The sequence below is a fragment of the Oncorhynchus masou genome, chromosome 32 (assembly GCF_036934945.1).
Source record: "Oncorhynchus masou masou isolate Uvic2021 chromosome 32, UVic_Omas_1.1, whole genome shotgun sequence".
NCBI lineage: Eukaryota > Metazoa > Chordata > Actinopteri > Salmoniformes > Salmonidae > Oncorhynchus > Oncorhynchus masou.
The window spans coordinates 83,913,550-83,936,231 of record NC_088243.1 but is presented as its reverse complement, the minus strand read 5'-3'; the positions used below and the strand labels follow the sequence as shown (position 1 = coordinate 83,936,231).

The 22,682-nt window shown below is 45.3% G+C and overlaps 1 protein-coding gene across 3 annotated transcripts in view; it reads left to right on the top strand.

The window, feature by feature from the left end:
* The window catches only part of LOC135526714 (glutamate receptor 3), a 292,678-nt gene that overhangs the window by 183,518 nt on the left and 86,478 nt on the right, over nucleotides 1–22,682 (top strand). For all 3 annotated transcript variants that reach the window (XM_064955313.1, XM_064955311.1, XM_064955312.1), the window contains exons 5-6: nucleotides 13,610–13,663; nucleotides 22,136–22,297. In XM_064955313.1, the coding sequence (XP_064811385.1) occupies nucleotides 13,610–13,663; nucleotides 22,136–22,297 (216 nt within the window). The remainder of the gene's footprint in view (nucleotides 1–13,609; nucleotides 13,664–22,135; nucleotides 22,298–22,682) is intronic.

Below are 22,682 nucleotides of genomic sequence, written 5' to 3'. Positions count from 1 at the left end.
CTGTCCCCGGCATTCACAGAGAGACAGAGAGGGGGGCCTGTATGAATGGGGTCTGGGACAGGCCAGGGGCTCACAAGCTGTTGAGAGACGACTAAACAGCTAGCTATGCAGAGACCGCCATATGTGGAAGGAAGAGAAGAGATAGAGGGGAGCAGAGAGGGAGGGAGGAAGAATATAAACTGAAAAAAGAGAGGAGTCTGGGGGATTGTTAGAACAACATGCTGGGAGGGCAGCCATGTTGGAGCCAATATGGCGTTCTGTAGCCCTCTTCCTGCTAAGATGCAGAAGGGTAGAGTGGAAACTTTGTAGGATTTACCCATTCATGGGTCTACAGATTTAGATTCTGCATTTGTGTTGTGTTTTTGTTAAGAGGGTATGTCTTGAGTGGGAGAGAGAGAGAGAGAGAGAGAGAGAGAGAGAGAGAGAGAGAGAGAGAGAGAGAGAGAGAGAGAGAGAGAGAGAGAGAGAGAGAGAGAGAGAGAGAGAGAGAGAGAGAGAGAGAGAGAGAGAGAGAGAGAGAGAGAGAGAGAGAGAGAGAGAGAGAGAGAGAGAGAGAGAGAGAGAGAGATTTTTTGTTGTTTTTGAAATTAACATATCTAGGGTCATACATCTCTATGGCAACAGAGGGTAGACACTTGACTAATGGCACTGATGACATCAATGGTGTCACTGATCCAACTTCAATTCATTGTTGCTGATAGTAGGACTGAGAGCAGAGAGTGACAGAAAGAGCACAGAGGTTCCAGAAGTCTGAAGATAAAGCCCCGTAGATAAGGTGTTTGAACGCTCTGGCATCAATCATTTAAGTCTTTAAAGATCCACTGACTATCTGTGACGACAGAATTCACGTTGATTACCGTGTTAACGGGATAAAGGATATGACCCTTGACCCTGTCGTAGCCTACTTCCTCTGATGCTCAGGATGGGGTTTTCTCAGGCTCCGATCGGAGCAGAGTCCAAGGTTTAAGGTCAACTCCGACATGACGGGCTCTTTATTGCTTGCAAAAAAAGATGGTAATAGCTTCACTTTAGTACAGCTAGAAATATTGATGTGCCTAACAAGTCCTACATGTGTCAGGGCCAAAATAAATTCAACGAACATTCAAATCTATTCAACGAACATTCAAATCTAAGCTGAGACTCTTCCCAATGGTTTGAGTCATTTTACCTTGAGTAGATTTACATACTGTTTTTTGCCATTTGTCATCTCTAACACAGACAAGCTCTTGGCTGTGGGGTCGGTAATGTGCTATGTACTGGGATTGAGCGTCTTCCTCTTATGGATCTACTGCGAGACTGCACACAACCATCGGAATATGAGTTTTGTGTTTCTACAAAATTCCCTGCAGGAAAGCCCAAACTTTATGCTATCCACAGGGACACCAATTTAGCCTTTCAAAAAAGAAGAGCAGAGAAAGAAAGTCAGAATGAGAGAGAGAAATGTGCCAAGAAAGAGAGAGGGAAAGAGAGAGAGAGACTAAGCTACAGAGACATAGATGTTCTTGCCAGTTAATTAGATAGTATTCCCCTAGGGATACTTAGACCCAAGGTCCTCCAGCTGAAACCAGGCAGTAAAATAAGAGAAGAAGAGATGTATATAGTTCTTCTGTAGCGAGGGAGGTGCCGGGGGGTTAGTCGGACACTTCTGGGCCTTTCTGACCCTGCTTTTACTAAATGAAACTCCACCCCCTCTCTCTCTGTTGAGAACCAGCCACCAGCTCAGATGCTACTCTTCCTAACTTCTCCTCTCAGTGAGACTGTTCCTAACTTCTTCTCTCAGTGAGGCTGTTCCTAACTTCTCCTCTGAATGAGACGGTTCCTAACTTCTCCTCTCAGTGAGACGGTTCCTAACTTCTCCTCTCAGTGAGACGGTTCCTAACTTCTCCTCTCAGTGAGACTGTTCCTAACTTCTCCTCTGAATGAGACGGTTCCTAACTTCTCCTCTCAGTGAGACGGTTCCTAACTTCTCCTCTCAGTGAGACGGTTCCTAACTTCTCCTCTCAGTGAGACTGTTCCTAACTTCTCCTCTGAATGAGACGGTTCCTAACTTCTCCTCTCAGTGAGACGGTTCCTAACTTCTCCTCTCAGTGAGACGGTTCCTAACTTCTCCTCTCAGTGAGACTGTTCCTAACTTCTCTTATCCTCTTATGAAGTCCTAGACCACATTTACTCAACCCACAAGCAAGAACCCCAGGCCCTCCCACTTCCATCATTTGGCAAATCAGATCATGACTCCGTACTCCTGCTTCCTGTTTACCAACAGAAGCTCAAACAGGAAGTAACCCTTGACTTGCTCCGTTGAGAAATGGTCATCAAAATCAGAGATGATGCTACAGGACTGCTTTGCTAGCGCTGATTGGAATATATTCAGAGACTCCTCCGATAACATTGACAAACTAACCACCCCAGTCACCGGCTTCATAAGGAAATGCATCCGCAATGTTGTCCCCACAGTGAAGGGTCGCCGGTTCCCCCATCAAAAGCCCTGGATTAACACTGAGGTTGGTGCTAAGCTAAAGGACAGGGTTACCGAACACAGGGCTTTCCAGAAAGAGCTGGATGGAGACAGCAGGGATAGAGAGAGATGGAGGGACACAGCAGGGATAGAGAGAGATGGAGGGAGACAGCAGGGATAGAGATGGAGGGAGACAGCAGGGATAGAGAGAGATGGAGGGAGACTGCAGGGATAGAGAGAGATGGAGGGAGACAGCAGGGATAGAAAGAGATGGAGGGAGACAGCAGGGATAGAGAGAGATGGAGGGAGACAGCAGGGATAGAGAGAGATGGATGGAGACAGCAGGGATAGAGAGAGATGGAGGGAGACTGCAGGGATAGAGAGAGATGGAGGGAGACAGCAGGGATAGAGAGAGATGGAGGGAGACTGCAGGGATAGAGAGAGATGGAGGGAGACAGCAGGGATAGAGAGACACAAAAAAACTATACATACCTTGGCCTAAACATCAGCGCCACAGGTAACTTCCACAAAGCTGTGAACGATCTGAGAGACAAGGCAAGAAGGGCCTTCTATGCCATCAAAATGAACATAATATTCAACATACCAATTAGGAGCTGGCAAAAAAATACTTGAATCAGTTATAGAACCCATTGCCCTTTATGGTTGTGAGGTCTGGAGTCCGTTCACCAACCAAGACTTCACTAAATGGTCCAAACACCAAACTGAGACTGCATGCAGAATTCTGCAAATATATCCTTTGTGTGCAACGTAAAACATCAAATAATGCACAGCAGAATTAGGCTGATTCCCGCTAATGATCACAATCCTGAAAAGAGACGTTGAAATCTACAACCACCTAAAAGGAAGCGATTCCCAAACCTTCCATAACAAAGCCATCACCTACAGAGAGATGAAACTGGAGAAGAGTCCCCTAAGCAAGCTGGTCCTGGGGCCCTGTTCACAAACCCAAACACGCCCCACAGAGCCCCAGGACAGCAACACAATTAGACCCAATCAAATCATGAGAAAACAGAAAGATAATTACTTGACACATTGGAAAGAATTCACAAAAAAACAGATCAAACTAGAATGCAATTTGGCCCAAAGCAGAGAGTACACAGTGGCAGAATACCTGACCACTGTGACTGACCCAAACTTAAGGAAATCTTTGACTATGTACAGACTCAGTGAGCATAGCCTTGCTATTGAGAAAGGCCAGACATGGCTCTCAAGAGAAGACAGGCTATATGCTCACTGCCCACAAATTGAGGTGGAAACTGAGCTGCACTTCTTAACTTCCTACCAAATGTATGACCATATTAGAGAGACATATTTCCCTCAGATTCCACAGATACACATAGAATTCGAAAACAAATCCAATTTTGATAAATTCCCTTATCTACTGGGTGAAATTCCACAGTGTGCCATCACAGGAGCAAGATTTGTGACCTGTTGCCAAGAGAAAAGGGCAACCAGTGAAGAACAAACACCATTGTAAATACAACCAATATTTATGTTGATTTATTTTCCCCTTTGTACTTTAACTATTTGCACATCATTACAACACTATATATAGATATAATATGACATTTGAAATGTCTTGATTGTTTTGAAACTTCTGTGAGTGTAATGTTAACTGTTCATTTGTATTGCTTATTTCACTTTTGTATATTATCTACCTCATTTGCTTTGGCAATGTTAACACATGTTTCCCATGCCAATAAAGCCCCTTGAATTGAGAGAGCTGGAAGGAGACAGCAGGGATAGAGAGAGTGTGAGCTGGAAGGACATAGCAGGGATAGAGAGAGTGTGAGCTGGAAGGACATAGCAGGGATAGAGAGAGTGTGAGCAGGAATGATATAGCAGGGATAGAGAGAGAGAGAGCTGGAAGGACATAGCAGGGATAGAGAGAGTGTGAGCAGGAATGATATAGCAGGGCTAGAGAGAGTGTGAGCTGGAAGGATATAGCAGGACTAGAGAGAGTGTGAGCTGGAATGATATAGCAGGGATAGAGAGAGTGTGAGCTGGAATGATATAGCAGGGATAGAGAGAGTGTGAGCAGGAATGATATAGCAGGGATAGAGAGAGAGAGAGCTGGAAGGACATAGCAGGGATAGAGAGAGTGTGAGCTGGAGGGAGACAGCAGGGATTGAGAGAGAGAGAGAGATGGAGTAAGATAGCAGGGATAGAGAGAGCAAGAGAGAGAGATGGAGTAAGAGAGAGAGATGGAGTAAGATAGCAGGGATAGAAAGAGAGAGAGCTGGAGTGAGATAGCAGGGATAGAGAGAGAGAGAGATGGAGTAAGATAGCAGGGATAGAGAGAGCGTGCTAGAGGGAGACAGCAGTGATAGAGAGAGAGAGAGAGAGAGAGAGAGATGGAGTAAGATAGCAGGGTTATAGAGAGATAGTGCTAGAGGGAGATAGCAGGGATAGAGAGAGATAGTGCTAGAGGGAGACAGCATTGATAGATAGAGAGAGAGATGGAGTAAGATAGCAGGGATAGGGGGAGACAGCAGTAATAGAGCCTCTCTTCAGGGGAACAATAGGTGGTGGAACTGTCTATACAGGATCAGAGCTGCCTAAAGGCTGAGTGGGCGGGAGGGGAAATGAAAAAGGGAGAAGTCAGATTATAGAGGAAAGGAGATCTTTGTGTTTTCTCCTTTTTACTTTATTTTTGTAACACCGGCTTGTAAGTGTGAGAGAGAGAGTCAGAGAGAGAGAGTCAGAGAGAGAGAGTCAGAGAGAGAGAGTCAGAGAGAGTCAGAGAGAGAGAGTCAAAGAGAGAGAGTCAAAGAGAGAGAGTCAGAGAGAGAGAGTCAGAGAGAGAGAGTCAGAGAGAGAGAGTCAGAGAGAGAGAGTCAAAGAGAGAGAGTCAGAGAGAGTCAGAGAGAGAGAGTCAAAGAGAGAGAGTCAGAGAGAGAGAGTCAGAGAGAGAGAGAGAGAGTCAAAGAGAGAGAGTCAAAAGAGAGAGTCAGAGAGAGAGAGTCAGAGAGAGTCAGAGAGAGAGAGTCAGAGAGAGAGAGTCAGAGAGAGTCAGAGAGAGAGAGTCAAAGAGAGAGAGTCAGAGAGAGAGAGTCAGAGAGAGAGAGTCAGAGAGAGAGAGTCAGAGAGAGAGACAGACAGCAGAGCAGAGCAGAGGTCAGGATCAGATGAGCTCCTGCATTTTTCAGCATTTTCTTAAAAAAAGATAGATTAGGAGTTATATAAACTTGGATTTTTAGTCAGGAACACATACTGGATTCTACCCTCTACAACATAACCCCTACTTCAAATCAAAATTTAAAACCTACAACCTGATTTTGGACGGAATTACGGAATCACCTGGAAGGTTCACAACTACCAAGGATTATATTAGTCTATACAGCAAATTCTCTGGAAAACAACAGAAACCTGAAAACACCATCCAACCTGGAACTGAGTGAGTAATGTTTAGTCTGAAACTATATTTTATTTCCAAAAGCCAAGAAGAAAAATACACAACATTACTTTTTAAAGACTGAATTCTAACATAATTCTGCCAAGCTTTATATAGCTTCAACTAGCACTGACGTGTCAAGTGAGAGGTGTCAAAGCCCATTAGCCCAACAATGGCATGAGAGTCACACAGTCTACTCCAACCAAATGGAGGCCTTAGAAGCTCCCTCCCGCTGTTCAGAGGTAATTAAAATACAGTAAAGAATGATAATGCAAGAAAAGATTATAAAATTAAGCTCCTTTTGAAAAATCAAGAGACACTTTTTGCTGACTATTACAAAAATGGGAACATCAGCAACCTTATCTTCCACACAAACCATCCCCTGGCATGGCACAGTGCTATATTAGCACACTACCCCCTTGTTAAGAGAGGGGGGTTAACGAGGGGTGGAAACTCAGAATACTTGACAACAAGGACTCTGAGTCAGCTAATATAAACCTCTATAAGTCCGGACCAGTACTTGTACAGGGTAACCCCAAACAGTTTCAGTTGGACTTTCATCAAATTAAAGAATTAGCCCAGCAGGAGAAGCTCTCCCTTGATACCCCCACCCCTAGCGGGTCAGACCAGACCTCTTCATTATGTAACCCCACAGACGAGCAAACCCCAGCGGAGAGTCAACCTCAAAGCACAGATTACCACTCTCTCATTGAAATGAAGGACAAATTCACCCAGCTGGAGGTAAGGCAGGTGGAGCTGGAACAGCAGGTGATTACACTATGTCAGCACAGACCCAGACAACAGTCCAGCACAACAACACCCCATTAACCAGACCCGGAATGCTGGAGGTGGAGAGAGACATATCTGCGCTCTGGACAGTGGTGAGACAACTTCAACAGGAGAAAGAGCAGGATCAGGAGAAGAACAGAGCACTCGAGGAGAGGATCAGACTGCTGGTGGAGGAGAGGTTGAGGGGGATGGAGGAGAGGGTGAGGGGGACAGAGGAGAGGTTGAGGGGGACGGCGTGTGACAGAGAACAACCCACTAGAGAGGTGGCCACCCCCACAGAGAAGCCAGCACAACAGCCCACCTCAGCACCCGACAAAAGTCTCGACACCACAGCAGAACAGTCCACACCAGACCCTGACCATAGAGTCGACACCACAGCAGAACAGTCCACACCAGACCCTGACCATAGAGTCGACACCACAGCAGAACAGACAAATGAAGAACCCCAAGCCCAGCGGCTCTCACCCCCTCTGAGCACCCACCCTGTCAGCCACCCTGATAGCCCTTCTGACAACCCCCCCACACCCACTGAGGACAAACACAAGACACAGATTGTACTACTTATGGACTCAAATGGGAAATATATAGAAGAAAAAAAACTTTTCCCCAAACACAGTGTCTAAACTCTGGTGTCCAAACACCCAGCGCGCCCTCGACCTTCTGTCTGAGGACCAACTAGGCTCACCCAGCCACATAATAATACACACAGGCACAAACCACCTGAGAGCACAGCAGGAAAGGGTGGCCACAGCACTGAAGCATCTCCACCCTGCTACCACAAAAAGACTTCCACCCTGCCACAATACAGCGGGTAAACGCAAGTATTTCCCGTGACTGTGCCTCAAAACCAAATGTTTTCCTGGCCCACCACTCCACCCTGGACCAGGTCCACCTCTACAAGGCAGCAGTGCCCACCTTTGCCCGAACCCTAAAGGACATCGCTCTCAAACGTATCCACAACACTTCACACAGGTGCAACAGATCAATAGACACCCCACCCAGACCAGCGAGACACCCTCCCAGACCTGCAGGACCCCCCTGGACCTACACATAGAGGACCCACGCCGCCAAGAGAAATTACATCCAGACCACAGCATCCCAGACACATCCACACCCCCACCCCCACCCCAACCAATCAACACCCCCCCCACGTCAACCATGCCCACACCCCATTTAGGCCCCCTCAAATCAGACCTATGCCACTCCTGCCCACCCCATGCACCCCACCCCCGCAAAGAGGGCCTCAACATGGAAGCCACTCATACGCCCAGGTAGTGAGCGGGCAAACAGTCCCAACCCCCACTCTCACACTCGCCCAAGCCAATGGCATGTACCAGATGCTCAGCAGGCTTTGTTCACACTTACTGGCCTGATACCAAACCACGACCAACAACATTGGACACTCTATGGAACAAAAAGCCTTCACTATATCATCTTGGAATATCCAAGGCCTTAGGTCATCTGCCTTTGGCCTAAAGAGCAGGAACCCAGACTTCACCAAAGAAATCGGTAATACAGACATTGTCATCCTACAAGAAACCTGGTATAGAGGAGACGGACCCACTGGTTGCCCTCTAGGTTACAGAGAGCTGGTAGTCCCATCCACCAAACTACCAGGTGTGAAACAGGGAAGGGACTCAGGGGGTATGCTAATTTGGTATAGAGCAGACCTAACTCACTCCATTAAATTAATCAAAACAGGAACATTCTACATTTGGCTCGAAATTCAAAAGGAAAGAGAGAGAGAGAAGAGAAGGAGGAGAGAGTCAGAGAGAGATAGTCAGAGAGAGAGAGAGATGAGAGAGAGAGAAGGAGAAGAGAGTCAGAAATAGAGAGTCAGAGAGAGACATAGAGAAGGAGAAGAGAGTCAGAGACAGAGTCAGAGAGACAGTCAGAGAGAGAGAGCGAGAGAGAGAGAGAGAGAGGGAGAGTCAGAGAGAGAGAGAGAAGGAGAAGAGTCAGAGAGAGAGAGAGAAAGAGAGAGAGAGAGAGTCAGAGATAGTCAGAGAGAGAGAGAGAGAGAGAGAGTCAGAGAGAGAGGGGACCCAGCGAGAGCAGATAAGAAAATCCAAGGCTCAGTGAGTCGTAGTTAATAGTTAAAACCAAATCATGGGGGACTTTTCTTTCGGTATAAATATCCTTTATTCATTCACTGGCAAAGCTGATTAGGCTGATCACATATATTTTGTCAGATTATGTAACTGTAGCTAGCTGTGTAGCAGGTATCTCTCTGTATTTAAAGAGTCTGTAGTTAGCTGTGTAGCAGGTCTCTCTGTGTATTATAAGAGTCTGTAACGAGCTGTGTAGCAGGTCTCTCTGTGTATTATAAGAGTATGTAGCTAGCTGTGTAGCAGGTCTCTGTGTATTATAAGAGTCTGTAGTTAGCTGTGTAGCAGGTCTCTCTGTGTATTATAAGAGTCTGTTACTAGCTGTGTAGCAGGTCTCTCTCTGTATTATAAGAGTCTGTAGTTAGCTGTGTAGCAGGTCTCTCTGTGTATTATAAGAGTCTATAACGAGCTGTGTAGCAGGTCTCTCTGTGTATTATAAGAGTATGTAGCTAGCTGTGGAGCAGGTCTCTCTCTGTATTATAATAGTCTGTAGTTAACTGTGTAGCAGGTCTCTCTGTATTATAAGGGTATGTAACTAGCTGTGTAGCAGGTCTCTCTCTGTATTATAAGAGTCTGTAGTTAGCTGTGTAGCAGGTCTCTCTGTGTATTATAAGAGGCTGTAGTTTGCTGTGAGGCAGGTCTATCTCTGGTCTACTCTGCCTCTCATTCATCTTCACATCACAACTTATACTAAGCTAAGATCAAAATCAAAATTACAAAGCAAAATGTACAATTCTTTTTTTTTTAAATAGATTTTCATGAAAGGAAGTTTCTTCTGGTGTATCAGTTAGAGCCTTTGTATTGTTCAAATCCACGTTCTGATTATCCTGCCAACGAGGAAGTGTGTCCACCTGCCTCATCCTGTCCACTTACCTCCAGGCGCTTGTCTGAACTCCGCCTAATTATCTCAATGTAGCGGAAACACTGGGAGGGCTGTGTTCTGTTGGCCGGGGGTGGAGCCTGTTTCAGTGCCTCCAATAGTACCTCTGTGTCATTAGATTGTCGCTGTGCCCCAGCCCAAGGTTGCTGTGTCTTAGAGGTGTGTGCCAGGTGGGAAGCAGGAGGCTGGCTGCTTCTGTGGCCAGCGCTGGGGCAGCTGTGAGGAGGCCTGCAGGTCTAGTGTTGTAGCCAAGGGGATCACAGGGTGGAGGTGTGGGTGGTGTCCAAAACCTCCAGGCTAGAGCCAAAGGTCAAGGACACTCTCATTGGCACCCTATTCCCTATATAGTGCACAAATTTTGACCACGACCCATAGGGAAGTGCACTACTTTTGACCATGACCCATAGGGTAGTGCACTACTTTTGACCATGGCCCATAGGGTAGTGCACTACTTTTGACCATGGCCCATAGGGTAGTGCACTACTTTTGACCATGGCCCATAGGGTAGTGCACTACTTTTGACCATGACCCATAGGGTAGTGCACTACTTTTGACCATGGCCCATAGGGTAGTGCACTACTTTTGACCAGGACCCATAGGGAATAGGGTGCACTACTTCTGACCAGGGTCGATAGGGTAGTGCACTACTTCTGACCAGGACCCATAGGGAATAGGGTGCACTACTTCTGACCAGGGTCGATAGGGTAGTGCACTACTTCTGACCAGGGTCGATAGGGTGTGCACTACTTCTGACCAGGACCCATAGGGAATAGGGTGCACTACTTCTGACCAGGGTCGATAGGGTAGTGCACTACTTCTGACCAGGGTCGATAGGGTGTGCACTACTTCTGACCAGGGTCCTCTTTTCTCACAACCATTTTGTGTTGGACTTTGAACTTCGGCAAAACGAGTTGTGTCCTAAATCAGAATTCCACTACTTGATGATTTTGACAGATATTAGCAATAAACATGATGAGAATCACAGTAGTATGTTCATCTCCTATTGTGCTGTTTCTGGTTCTGAATAACAACATACCAGGCATTGTTCTGCATCAAAAAGGGGTGTGACAGAGGGGCGTGACAGGGATGGTGTGTGTGTGTGTGTGTGTGAGGGGGGGGGGGGGTGGTAATGGGTGTGGTAATGGGTGTGGTCAGGCAGGGGGCATGGTAATAGGGTGTGGTAATGGGTGTGGTCAGGCAGGGGGCGTGGTAATGGGGCGTGGTAATGGGTGTGGTCAGCCCATTGCATGCCAGAAGTGTTGAGATCATTGTAGAGGCCCCGTCTTTGCGATATGTAGGCATGACTAGTTCTGTCAAGAGATCAGAAGGACTGAAAGGAAATAAATAATTGAGTGTTTTTTTTTCTGAAATTTGATGAAAATGTGTTTTATAAACAACACAGCTTCAGTAATGTCTGAGGGAAGAATGCCTGGGGATGTGGGAAATGGGTGATCAGCAGTACCTCTCAGACCCCCTCTCATCAGGTGTCTGCTGGGTAATGGGTGATCAGCAGTACCTCTCAGTTCCCATCTCATCAGGTGTCTGCTGGGAAGTGGGTGATCAGCAGTACCTCTCAGACCCCCTCTCATCAGGTGTCTGCTGGGTAATGGGTGATCAGCAGTACCTCTTAGTCCCCCTCTCATCAGGTGTCTGCTGGGAAGTGGGAAGTGGGTGATCAGCAGTACCTCTTAGTCCCCCTCTCATCAGGTGTCTGCTGGGAAGTGGGAAGTGGGTGATCAGCAGTACCTCTTAGTCCCCCTCTCATCAGGTGTCTGCTGGGAAGTGGGAAGTGGGTGATCAGCAGTACCTCTCAGTTCCCCTCTCATCAGGTGTCTGCTGGGAAGTGGGAAGTGGCTGCCTACACGATGCGTCACCAGAGAATCCACTTCTCTAAATTGAAAAAATATATCATTTTCTGTCACTTATTTCTGCAGAGAAAATAAAAACCCAGATGTAAACCACAAGAGGTTGGTTTGAGTCAGTAGAAGTAAAGAACAAGCTATTTAAAGACCTCAGGTTACCAGGCTCAGATCTGGAGAAATCTAGTGGCTACATTGACTGTTTGTTTTAGTGAATGGGGCTGGACTCAGAACATGTTCTGACACACTAGTTCTACCATGGACTCGAGTGTTTGCAGAACACTGATGAAAGCTCAGACGTGTTTGTAAATCTCGTCATTGCATCCATCCAGACTCTGAAACTCTGGCTGCCTGTATCAGTCTGTGGGTGGGTGGGCTCTCCATTAGAAATAACAGACCTCATAATGACCATGCTGTATTCACAAATACATGTATGGCTTGTGATATAGAGATTATAACTGAATAGCCTGTATCATGACTGACTGGCCCGTATCACGACTGACTGGCCTGTATCATGACTGACTGGCCTGTATCACGACTGACTGGCCTGTATCATGACTGACTGGCCTGTATCACGACTGACTGGCCTGTATCACGACTGACTGGCCTGTATCACGACTGACTGGCCCGTATCACGACTGACTGGCCTGTATCATGACTGACTGGCCTGTATCACGACTGACTGGCCTGTATCACGACTGACTGGCCTGTATCACGACTGACTGGCCTGTATCACGACTGACTGGCCTGTATCACGACTGACTGGCCCGTATCACGACTGACTGGCCTGTATCATGACTGACTGGCCTGTATCACGACTGACTGGCCTGTATCATGACTGACTGGCCTGTATCACGACTGACTGGCCTGTATCATGATACAAGTTATTCCGTTATAATCTCTAGAACACAAGCCATATATGCATTTGTGAATACAGCATGGTCATTATGAGGTCTGTTATTTCTGATGGAGACTAGCCTGTATCATGATTAACTAGCTCGTATCATGATTGACTAACCTGTATAATGACTGATTTGCTTGTATCACGGCTGACTAGCCTGTATCATGATTGACTAGCCCGTATCATGACTGACTGGCCCGTATCATGACTGACTAACCTGTGTCATGATTGACTAACCTGTATAATGACTGACTGGCCTGTGTCATGGCTGACTAGCCTGTGTCATGATTGACTAGCCAGTATCATGACTGACTAACCTGTATAATGACTGACTGGCCTGTATCATGATTGACTAGCCTGTATCATGATTGACTAGCCTGTATAATGACTGACTTGCCCGTATCATGACTGACTAACCTGTATAATGACTGACTAGCCTGTATCATAATTGACTAGCCTGTGTCATGATTGACTAGCCTGTGTCATGATTGACTAACCTGTGTCATGATTGACTAGCCTGTATCATGACTGACTTGCCTGTATCATGATTGACTGGCCTGTATCATGACTGACTGGCCTGTGTCATGATTGACTAGCCTGTATCATGACTGACTGGCCTGTATCATGATTGACTAACCTGTGTCATGATGGACTAACCTGTGTCATGATGGACTAACCTGTGTCATGATTGACTAACCTGTGTCATGATTGACTAGCCTGTATCATGACTGACTGGCCTGTGTCATGATTGACTGGCCTGTATCATGACTGACTGGCCTGTGACATGATTGACTAACCTGTATCATGACTGACTGGCCTGTATCATGATTGACTAACCTGTGTCATGATGGACTAACCTGTTACATGATTGACTAACCTGTGTCATGATTGACTAACCTGTATCATGATTGACTAACCTCTGTCATGATTGACTGGCCTGTATCATGATTGACAAGCCCGCATCATGATTGACTAGCACGTATCATGATTGACTAGCCTATATCATGATTGACTAGCTCTGGGGTGATGTTTCCCCTAGCAACGGATTTAATATGAGCCTCCTCCAAGCCTAACCTTAACCATTAGTGGGGGAAATGCTAAACTGACCCAAAATCAGCATATAGGGGCAACTTCATCCTACACCCCATGACACAGCTCAGTCAACACTGGTTGGCTCACCTTTGTATTGATCTCTCCTACAGGTGGTCTCTCTGGGGAAGAACGCCCGTGGATACCACTACATCCTGTCTAACTTGGTGAGTCAACATACAGTACCAGTCAAAAGTTTGGACGCACCTACTCATTCAAGGGTTTTTATTTATTTTTTACCATTTTCTACATTGTACATCAAAACAATGAAATTACACATATGGAATCATGTGGTAACCAAAAAAGTGTTAATCAAATCAAAATATATTTTAGAATTATTATTCTTCAAAGTAATCACTCTTTGCCTTGATGACAGCTTTGAACACTTGGCATTCTCTCAACCTGCTTCATGAGGAATGTTTTTCCAACAGTCTTGAAGGAGTTCCCACATATGCTGCTTTTCCTTCACTCTGTGGTCCTACTCATCCCAAAACATCTCAATTGGGTTGAGGTCGGGTGTTTGTGGAGGCCATGTCATCTGATGCAGCCCTACACCACTCTCCGTCTTGGTCAAATAGCCCTTACACAGCCTGGAGGTGTGTTGGTTCATTGTCCTGTAGAAAAACAAATGATAGTTCCACTAAGCCCAAACCAGATGGGATGGCATATCACTGCAGAATGCTATGGTAGCCATGCTGGTTAAATGTGCTTTGGAGTCTTAAAAAAACACAAAGTGGTACCAGCAAAGCTGAGGTGCAGTTAACTCTAATTAACGTATCCTTGGCAGCAGAGGTAACTCAAACTTATCCTTGGCAGCAGAGGTAACTCGAACTTATCCTTGGCAGCAGAGGTAACTCTAATTAACTTATCCTTGGCAGCAGAGGTGACTCTAATTAACGTGTCCTTGGCAGCAGAGGTAACTCTAATTAACGTGTCCTTGGCAGCAGAGGTAACTCTAATTAACTTATCCTTGGCAGCAGAGGTAACTCTAACTTATCCTTGGCAGCAGAGGTAACTCTAATTAACTTATCATTGGCAGCAGAGGTAACTCTAACTTATCCTTGGCAGCAGAGGTAACTCTAATTAACTTATCATTGGCAGCAGAGGTAACTCTAATTAACTTATCCTTGGCAGCAGAGGTAACTCTAATTAACATATCCTTGGCAGCAGAGGTAACTCTAATTAACTTATCCTTGGCAGCAGAGGTAACTCTAACTTATCCTTGGCAGCAGAGGTAACTCTAATTAACTTATCATTGGCAGCAGAGGTAACTCTAATTAACTTATCCTTGGCAGCAGAGGTAACTCTAATTAACATATCCTTGGCAGCAGAGGTAACTCTAATTAACTTATCCTTGGCAGCAGAGGTAACTCTAATTAACTTATCCTTGGCAGCAGAGGTAACTCTAACTTATCCTTGGCAGCAGGGGTAACTCTAATTAACTTATCATTGGCAGCAGAGGTAACTCTAATTAACTTATCCTTGGCAGCAGAGGTAACTCTAATTAACATATCCTTGGCAGCAGAGGTAACTCTAATTAACTTATCCTTGGCAGCAGAGGTAACTCGAACTTATCCTTGGCAGCAGAGGTAACTCTAATTAACTTATCCTTGGCAGCAGAGGTAACTCGAACTTATCCTTGGCAGCAGAGGTAACTCTAATTAACTTATCCTTGGCAGCAGAGGTAACTCTAATTAACTTATCCTTGGCAGCAGAGGTAACTCTAATTAACTTATCCTTGGCAGCAGAGGTAACTCTAATTAACTTATCCTTGTCAGCAGAGGTAACTCTAATTAACTTATCCTTGGCAGCAGAGGTAACTCTAATTAACTTATCCTTGGCAGCAGAGGTAACTCTAATTAACTTATCATTGGCAGCAGAGGTAACTCTAATTAACTTATCCTTGGCAACAGAGGTAACTCTAATTAACGTATCCTTGGCAGCAGAGGTAACTCTAATTAACGTATCCTTGGCAGCAGAGGTAACTCTAATTAACTTATCCTTGGCAGCAGAGGTAACTCTAATTAACTTATCCTTGGCAGCAGAGGTAACTCTAATTAACTTATCCTTGGCAGCAGAGGTAACTCTAATTAACTTATCCTTGGCAGCAGAGGTAACTCTAATTAACTTATCCTTGGCAGCAGAGGTAACTCTAATTAACTTATCATTGGCAGCAGAGGTAACTCGAACTTATCCTTGGCAGCAGAGATAACTCTAATTAACTTATCCTTGGCAGCAGAGGTAACTCTAATTAACTTATCCTTGGCAGCAGAGGTAACTCTAATTAACTTATCCTTGGCAGCAGAGGTAACTCTAATTAACTTATCCTTGGCAGCAGAGGTAACTCTAATTAACTTATCCTTGGCAGCAGAGGTAACTCTAATTAACTTATCCTTGGCAGCAGAGGTAACTCTAATTAACTTATCCTTGGCAGCAGAGGTAACTCTAATTAACTTATCCTTGGCAGCAGAGGTAACTCTAATTAACTTATCATTGGCAGCAGAGGTAACTCTAATTAACTTATCCTTGGCAGCAGAGGTAACTCTAATTAACTTATCCTTGGCAGCAGAGGTAACTCTAATTAACGTATCCTTGGCAGCAGAGGTAACTCTAATTAACTTATCCTTGGCAGCAGAGGTAACTCTAATTAACTTATCCTTGGCAGCAGAGGTAACTCTAATTAACTTATCCTTGGCAGCAGAGGTAACTCTAATTAACTTATCCTTGGCAGCAGAGGTAACTCTAATTAACTTATCCTTGGCAGCAGAGGTAACTCTAATTAACTTATCCTTGGCAGCAGAGGTAACTCTAATTAACTTATCCTTGGCAGCAGAGGTAACTCTAATTAACTTATCATTGGCAGCAGAGGTAACTCTAATTAACTTATCCTTGGCAGCAGAGGTAACTCTAATTAACGTATCCTTGGCAGCAGAGGTAACTCTAATTAACTTATCCTTGGCAGCAGAGGTAACTCTAATTAACTTATCCTTGGCAGCAGAGGTAACTCTAATTAACTTATCCTTGGCAGCAGAGGTAACTCTAATTAACTTATCCTTGGCAGCAGAGGTAACTCTAATTAACTTATCCTTGGCAGCAGAGGTAACTCTAATTAACTTATCCTTGGCAGCAGAGGTAACTCTAATTAACTTATCCTTGGTAGCAGAGGTAACTCTAATTAACTTACCCTTGGCAGCAGAGGTAACTCTAATTAACTTATCCTTGGCAGCAGAGGTAACTCTAATTAACTTATCCTTGGCAGCAGAGGTAACTCTAATTAACTTATCCTTGGCAGCAGAGGTAACTCTAATTAACTTATCCTTGGTAGCAGAGGTAACTCTAATTAACTTACCCTTGGCAGCAGAGGTAACTCTAATTAACTTATCCTTGGCAGCAGAGGTAACTCTAATTAACTTATCCTTGGCAGCAGAGGTAACTCTAATTAACTTATCCTTGGCAGCAGAGGTAACTCGAACTTATCCTTGGCAGCAGAGGTAACTCTAATTAACTTATCCTTGGCAGCAGAGGTAACTCTAATTAACTTATCACTGGCAGCAGAGGTAACTCTAATTAACGTATCCTTGGCAGCAGAGGTAACTCTGGGTATTCCTTTCTTGTGGCGGTCCTCATTAGAGCCAGTTTCATCATAGCTCTTGATGGTTTTTGCTACTGCACTTGAAGAAAGTTTCAAAGTTCTTGAAATGTTCCTGATTGACTGACCTTCATATCTTAAAGTAATGTTGGACTGTCGTTTCTCTTTGCTTATTTGAGCTGTTCTTGCCATAATTTGGACTTGGTCTTTTACCAAATAGGGCTATCTTCTGTATACCACCCCTACTATCTCAGGACACAACTGATTGGCTCAAACTGATTAAGAAGAAAATAAATTCCACAAATTAACTTTTAAAAATGCATTCCAGGTGACCTCATGAAGCTGGTTGAGAGAGTGCCAAGAGTGTTCAAAGTTGTCATCGAGGCAAAGGGTGGCTACTTTGAAGAATCTAAAATCTAAAATATATTTTGATTTGTTTAACACTTTTCTGGTTACGACATGATTCCATATGTGTTATTTTATAGTTTTGATGTCTCATTATTATTCTACAGTGTAGAAAATAGTAAAATAAAGAAAACCCTTGAATGAAAAGGTGTGTCCAAACTTTTGACTGGTACTGTAAACAGTTAATTGGAAGTTTACATACACCTTAGCCAAATACATTTAATAAACTCAGTTTTTCACACTTTCTGACATTTAACCCTAGTAAAAGTGTCATGTCTTAGGTCAGTTAGGATTACCACTTTATTTTAAGAATGTGAAATGTCAGAATAATAGTAGAGAGAGAGATTTATTTCAGCTTTTATTTCTTTCATCACATTCCCAGTGGGTCAGAATTTTGCATACACTCAATTAGTATTTGGTAGAATTGCCTTTACTTTAAAAAAACTTGGGTCAAGCTTTTCGGGTAGACTTGCACAAGCTTCCCACAATAAGTTGGGTGAAATTTGGTCCATTCCTACTGACAGAGTGTCACGGCTGTGTGGAAAGACAGACCAAGGCGCAGCGTGATTAGAGTTCCACATATTTATTTAGAGTGAAACTTCTAAACAAAACAATAAACAAACACAGACCGTGAACAAACAGAGCGCACATCAGCACTCAACAAAACAATAACCCACAAAGCAGGTGGGAGAAAGGGCTTCCTAAATATGATCCCCAATTAGAGGCAACGATTACCAGCTGCCTCTAATTGGGAACCATGCCAACCAGCAACATAGAAAATAAATGACTAGAACACCCCCCAGTCATGCTCTGACCTTAACACCAAAGAGAACCGAGGGCTCTCTATGGTCAGGGCCTGACACAGCTGGTGTAACTGAGTCAGGTTTATAGGCCTCCTTGCTCGCACATGCTTTTTCAGTTCTGCCCACACATTTTCTATAGGATTGAGGTCAGGGCTTTGTTATGACCACTCCAATACCTTGACTTTGTTGTCCTTTAAGCCACTTTGCCACAACTTTGGAAGTATGCTTGGGGTCAATGTCCATTTGGAAGACCCAAGATTTAACTTCCTGACTGATGTCTTGAGATGTTGCTTCAATATAGCCACAACATTTTCCTCCCTAATGATGCCATCTATTTTGTGAAGCGCACCAGTCTCTCCTGCAGCAAAGCACCCCTACAACATGATGCTGCCACCCCCGAGCTTCACAGTTGGGATTGTGTTCTTCGGCTTGCAAGCCTCCCCTTTTTCCTCCAAACATAACGATGGTCAATATGGCCAAAAAGTTATATTTTTGTTTCATCAAACCAGAGGACATTTTTCCAAACAGTACGATCTTTGTCCCCATGTGCAGTTGCAAACCGTAGTCTGGCTTTTTTATGGCGGTTTTGGAGCAGTGGCTTCTTCCTTGCTGAGCGGACTTTCAGGTTATGTCGATACAGGACTCGTTTTACTGTGGATATAGATACTTCTGTACCTGTTTCCTCCAGCATCTTCACAAGGTCCTTAGCTGTTGTTCTGGGATGGATTTGCACTTTTCGCACCAAAGTACGTTAATCTCTAGGAGACTAGAGATTTTACTGAGCGGTATAACGGCTGCGTGGTCCCATGGTGTTTATACTTGCATACTATTGTTTGTACAGATGAACGTGGTACGTTCAGGCATTTGGACATTTCTCCCAATGATGCACCGGACTTGTGGAGGTCTACAATATGTTTTCGGAGGTCTTGGCTGATTTCTTTAGATTTTTTCATGATGTCAAGCAAAGAGGCATTGGGTTTAAAGGTAGGCCTTGAAATACATCCACAGGTACACCTCCAATTGACTCAAATGATGTCAATTATCATGTCAACTATCAGAAGCTTCTAAAGCCACAACATAATTTTCTGGAATTGTCCACGCTGTTTAAAGGCACAGTCAACTTGGGGTATGTAAACCTCTGACCCACTGGAATTGTGATACAGTGAATTATAAGTGAAATTATCTGTTTTTAAACAACTGTTGGAAAAATGACTTGTGTCATGCACAAAGTAGATGTCCGAACCGACTTGCCAAAACTATAGCTTGTTAACAAGAAATTTGTGGAGTGGTTGAAAAACTTATTTTAATGATTCCAACCTAAGTGTATGTAAACTTCGACTTAAACTGTGTTTGTTTATATATATATATATATACACTCTGTATTCCAACATTGTTTTTTCCTAATATTTCTATATATCTTTATTCCATTATTTTACTTTGTAGATGTGTATTGATAAATATTACTCCACTGATAGAGCTAGGAACACAAGCATTTTTTCTGCCTCCTATCTCCTTGCCTCCATCTCAAAATGTATTGGAGAAGAAGGTCACAGGGGAGGGACATAGTCATTTCAAACTCAACCGTTTGGATGTAGTGTTTGATCTTCTGTCATCGGAGGGATAAAGTGGAACCTTGTAGATACAGGTTGACTCCTGTATTATTAAGATGAGAGCAAGGGCCCTCTCCTTTCCCCTCCCCTCCCATTCTCCTCTCCTTTCCTCTCCCCTCCCCTCCCATTCTCCTCTCCTTTCCTCTCCCCTCCCCTCCCATTCTCCTCTCATCTCCTTTCCTCTCCTCTCCCCTCCCATTCTCCTCTCCTCCCATTCTCCTCTCCTTTCCTCTCCCCTCCCCTCCCATTCTCCTCTCCTCTCCCCTCCCATTCTCCTCTCCTCTCCCCTCCCCTCCCATTCTCCTCTCATCTCCTTTCCTCTCCCCTCCCCTCCCATTCTCCTCTCATCTCCTTTCCTCTCCCCTCCCATTCCCCTCTCCTCTCCTCTCCTCTCCACTCCTCTCCCATCCCCCTCTCCTCTCCTTTCCTTTCCTTTCCTCTTCTCTCCCCTCCCATTCCCCTCTCCTCTCCTCTCCTTTCCCCTCCCATTCCCCTCTCCTCTCCTTTCCTCTCCTCTCCCCTCACATTCCCCTCTCCTCTCCTTTCCTTTCCTCTCCCCTTCCCCTCTCCTCTCCTCTCCCCTCCCCTCCCATTCCCCTCTCTTCTCCTTTCCTCTCCTTTCCTCTCCCTTCCCATTCCCCTCTCCTCTCCTTTCCTCCCCTCTCCTCTCCCTTCCCATTCCCCTCTCCTCTCCACTCCTCTCCCATTCCCCTCTCCTCTCCACTCCTCTCCTTTCCTCTCCTCTCCCCTCCCATTCCCCTCTCCTCTTCTCTCCTTTCCCTTCCCATTCCCCTCTCCTCTCCTTTCCTCTCCTCTCCCCTCACATTCCTCTCTCTTCTCCTTTCCTTTCCTCTCCCCTTCCATACCCCTCTCCTCTCCTCTCCCCTCCCATTCCCCTCTCTTCTCCTTTCCTCTCCTTTCCTCTCCCTTCCCATTCCCCTCTCCTCTCCTTTCCTCTCCTCTCCTCTCCTCTCCTCTCTCTTCCCATTCCCCTCTCCTCTCCACTCCTCTCCCATTCCCCTCTCCTCTCCTTTCCTCTCCTCTCCCCTCCCATTCCCCTCTCCTCTCCTTTCCCCTCCCATCCCCCTCTCCTCTCCTCCCCTCTCCTCTCCCCTCACATTCCCCTCTCCTCTCCTTTCCTTTCCTTTCCTCTCCCCTTCCATTCCCCTCTCCTCTCCCCTCCCATTCCCCTCCTCTCTCCTCTCCTGTCCTGTTGTTCTCTCTCCACTGTGTCCCTGACTTTAAAAGTCCCCATTATGCACAAGTCACGGACACATGCCCTTGTACTCCATAACATGACGCTGTACTCTGAAACTAGCAATTTGACCATGAAAAGAAAGCTCACTCTGACATGACTCCAGGAGGCACCGTGTAATTTGACGGCAGTTGGAGCCGCCGGCTTGTCAGAATACATTACAATACGTTTGATTCTCTGGGAAGAAGGACTAAGCCATCAACCATGGGAAAAGGTGTTGTTGTGTTGTTGTACCATATCTTAATTCTATTGCGCAGTACCGTATGTAGAAGAGACACTGTTCAAAGAAACATAGACCTCCATTTTATTATGGCGGAAAATAAAATGTTATTCGTTTCTGTGACTATTGACTACCTTGTAGGGTTGAAAACTCTTCACTGAGTTACATTGAGTAGCTAGATTTATGACATCCTTCCCCGTGCAACATTCAGGGTGGTTTTCATATCCCTAAACACAATTTCAAGGTGATTCCTTTAAAATTTTATTGGAAACGTTATGCTTTTGGACCCTGAATTCCCTCTGTTTCTCTGTCTCTCTCTCTCTGTCTCTCTCTCTCTCTCTGTCTCTGTCTCTCTCTCTCTCTCTCTCTCTCTGTCTCTCTCTGTCTCTCTCTCTCTCTCTCTCTCTCTGTCTCTCTCTCTCTCTCTCTCTCTGTCTCTGTCTCTCTCTCTCTCTCTCTCTCTCTCTCTCTCTCTCTTCTCTCTCTCTCTCTCTCTGCCTCTCTGCCTCTCTCTCTCTCTCTCTCTCTCTCTGTCTCACTGTCTGTCTCTCTCCCTCTGTCTCTCTCTCGCTTTCTCTCTCGCTTTCTCTCGCTTTCTCTCGCTTTCTCTCTCTCTCTCTCTCTCTCTCTCTCTCTCTCTCTCTCTCTCTCTCTCTCTCTCTGTGTCTATTGCCCTCTGTTCCTCTCCCTGTCTCTCTCCCTCCATCCTTCTCTCCCTGTCTCCGTCCATGCCTCCCTCCTCTCTCTCTGATGTCAGGGTTTCTCCAATGTGAGCTTGGACAAGGTCTTCCTAGGCGGGGCCAACATATCAGGCTTCCAGATAGTGAGCCCTGAGAACCCCATCGTTCAGCAGTTCCTACAGCGCTGGGAGAGACTGGATGAAAGGGAATTCCCAGAGGCCAAGAACACCCCGCTCAAGGTACCTACTGCAGACTACAGAACAGCAGCCAAGCCTTTCATGATGTACTGTTATGTATGCAAAACTGAATGTATCCATCTCTTCTTTTGGATAGAGAGCTCTCCCTCTTGTCCTTCTCCTCTCAGCCTCTGTCACTCTCCCAACTCTTTCTTCTCGCATTACTTTCTCACTTTTGTTTTCCCCTCCTTCTCCTCTCTTCTCACTTTCGTTTCCTCTCCTTCTCCTCTCTTCTCACTTTTGTTTTCCCCTCCTTCTCCTCTCTTCTCACTTTTGTTTCCTCTCCTTCTCCTCTCTTCTCACTTTCGTTTCCTCTCCTTCTCCTCTCTTCTCACTTTCGTTTCCTCTCCTTCTCCTCTCTTCTCACTTTTGTTTTCCCCTCCTTCTC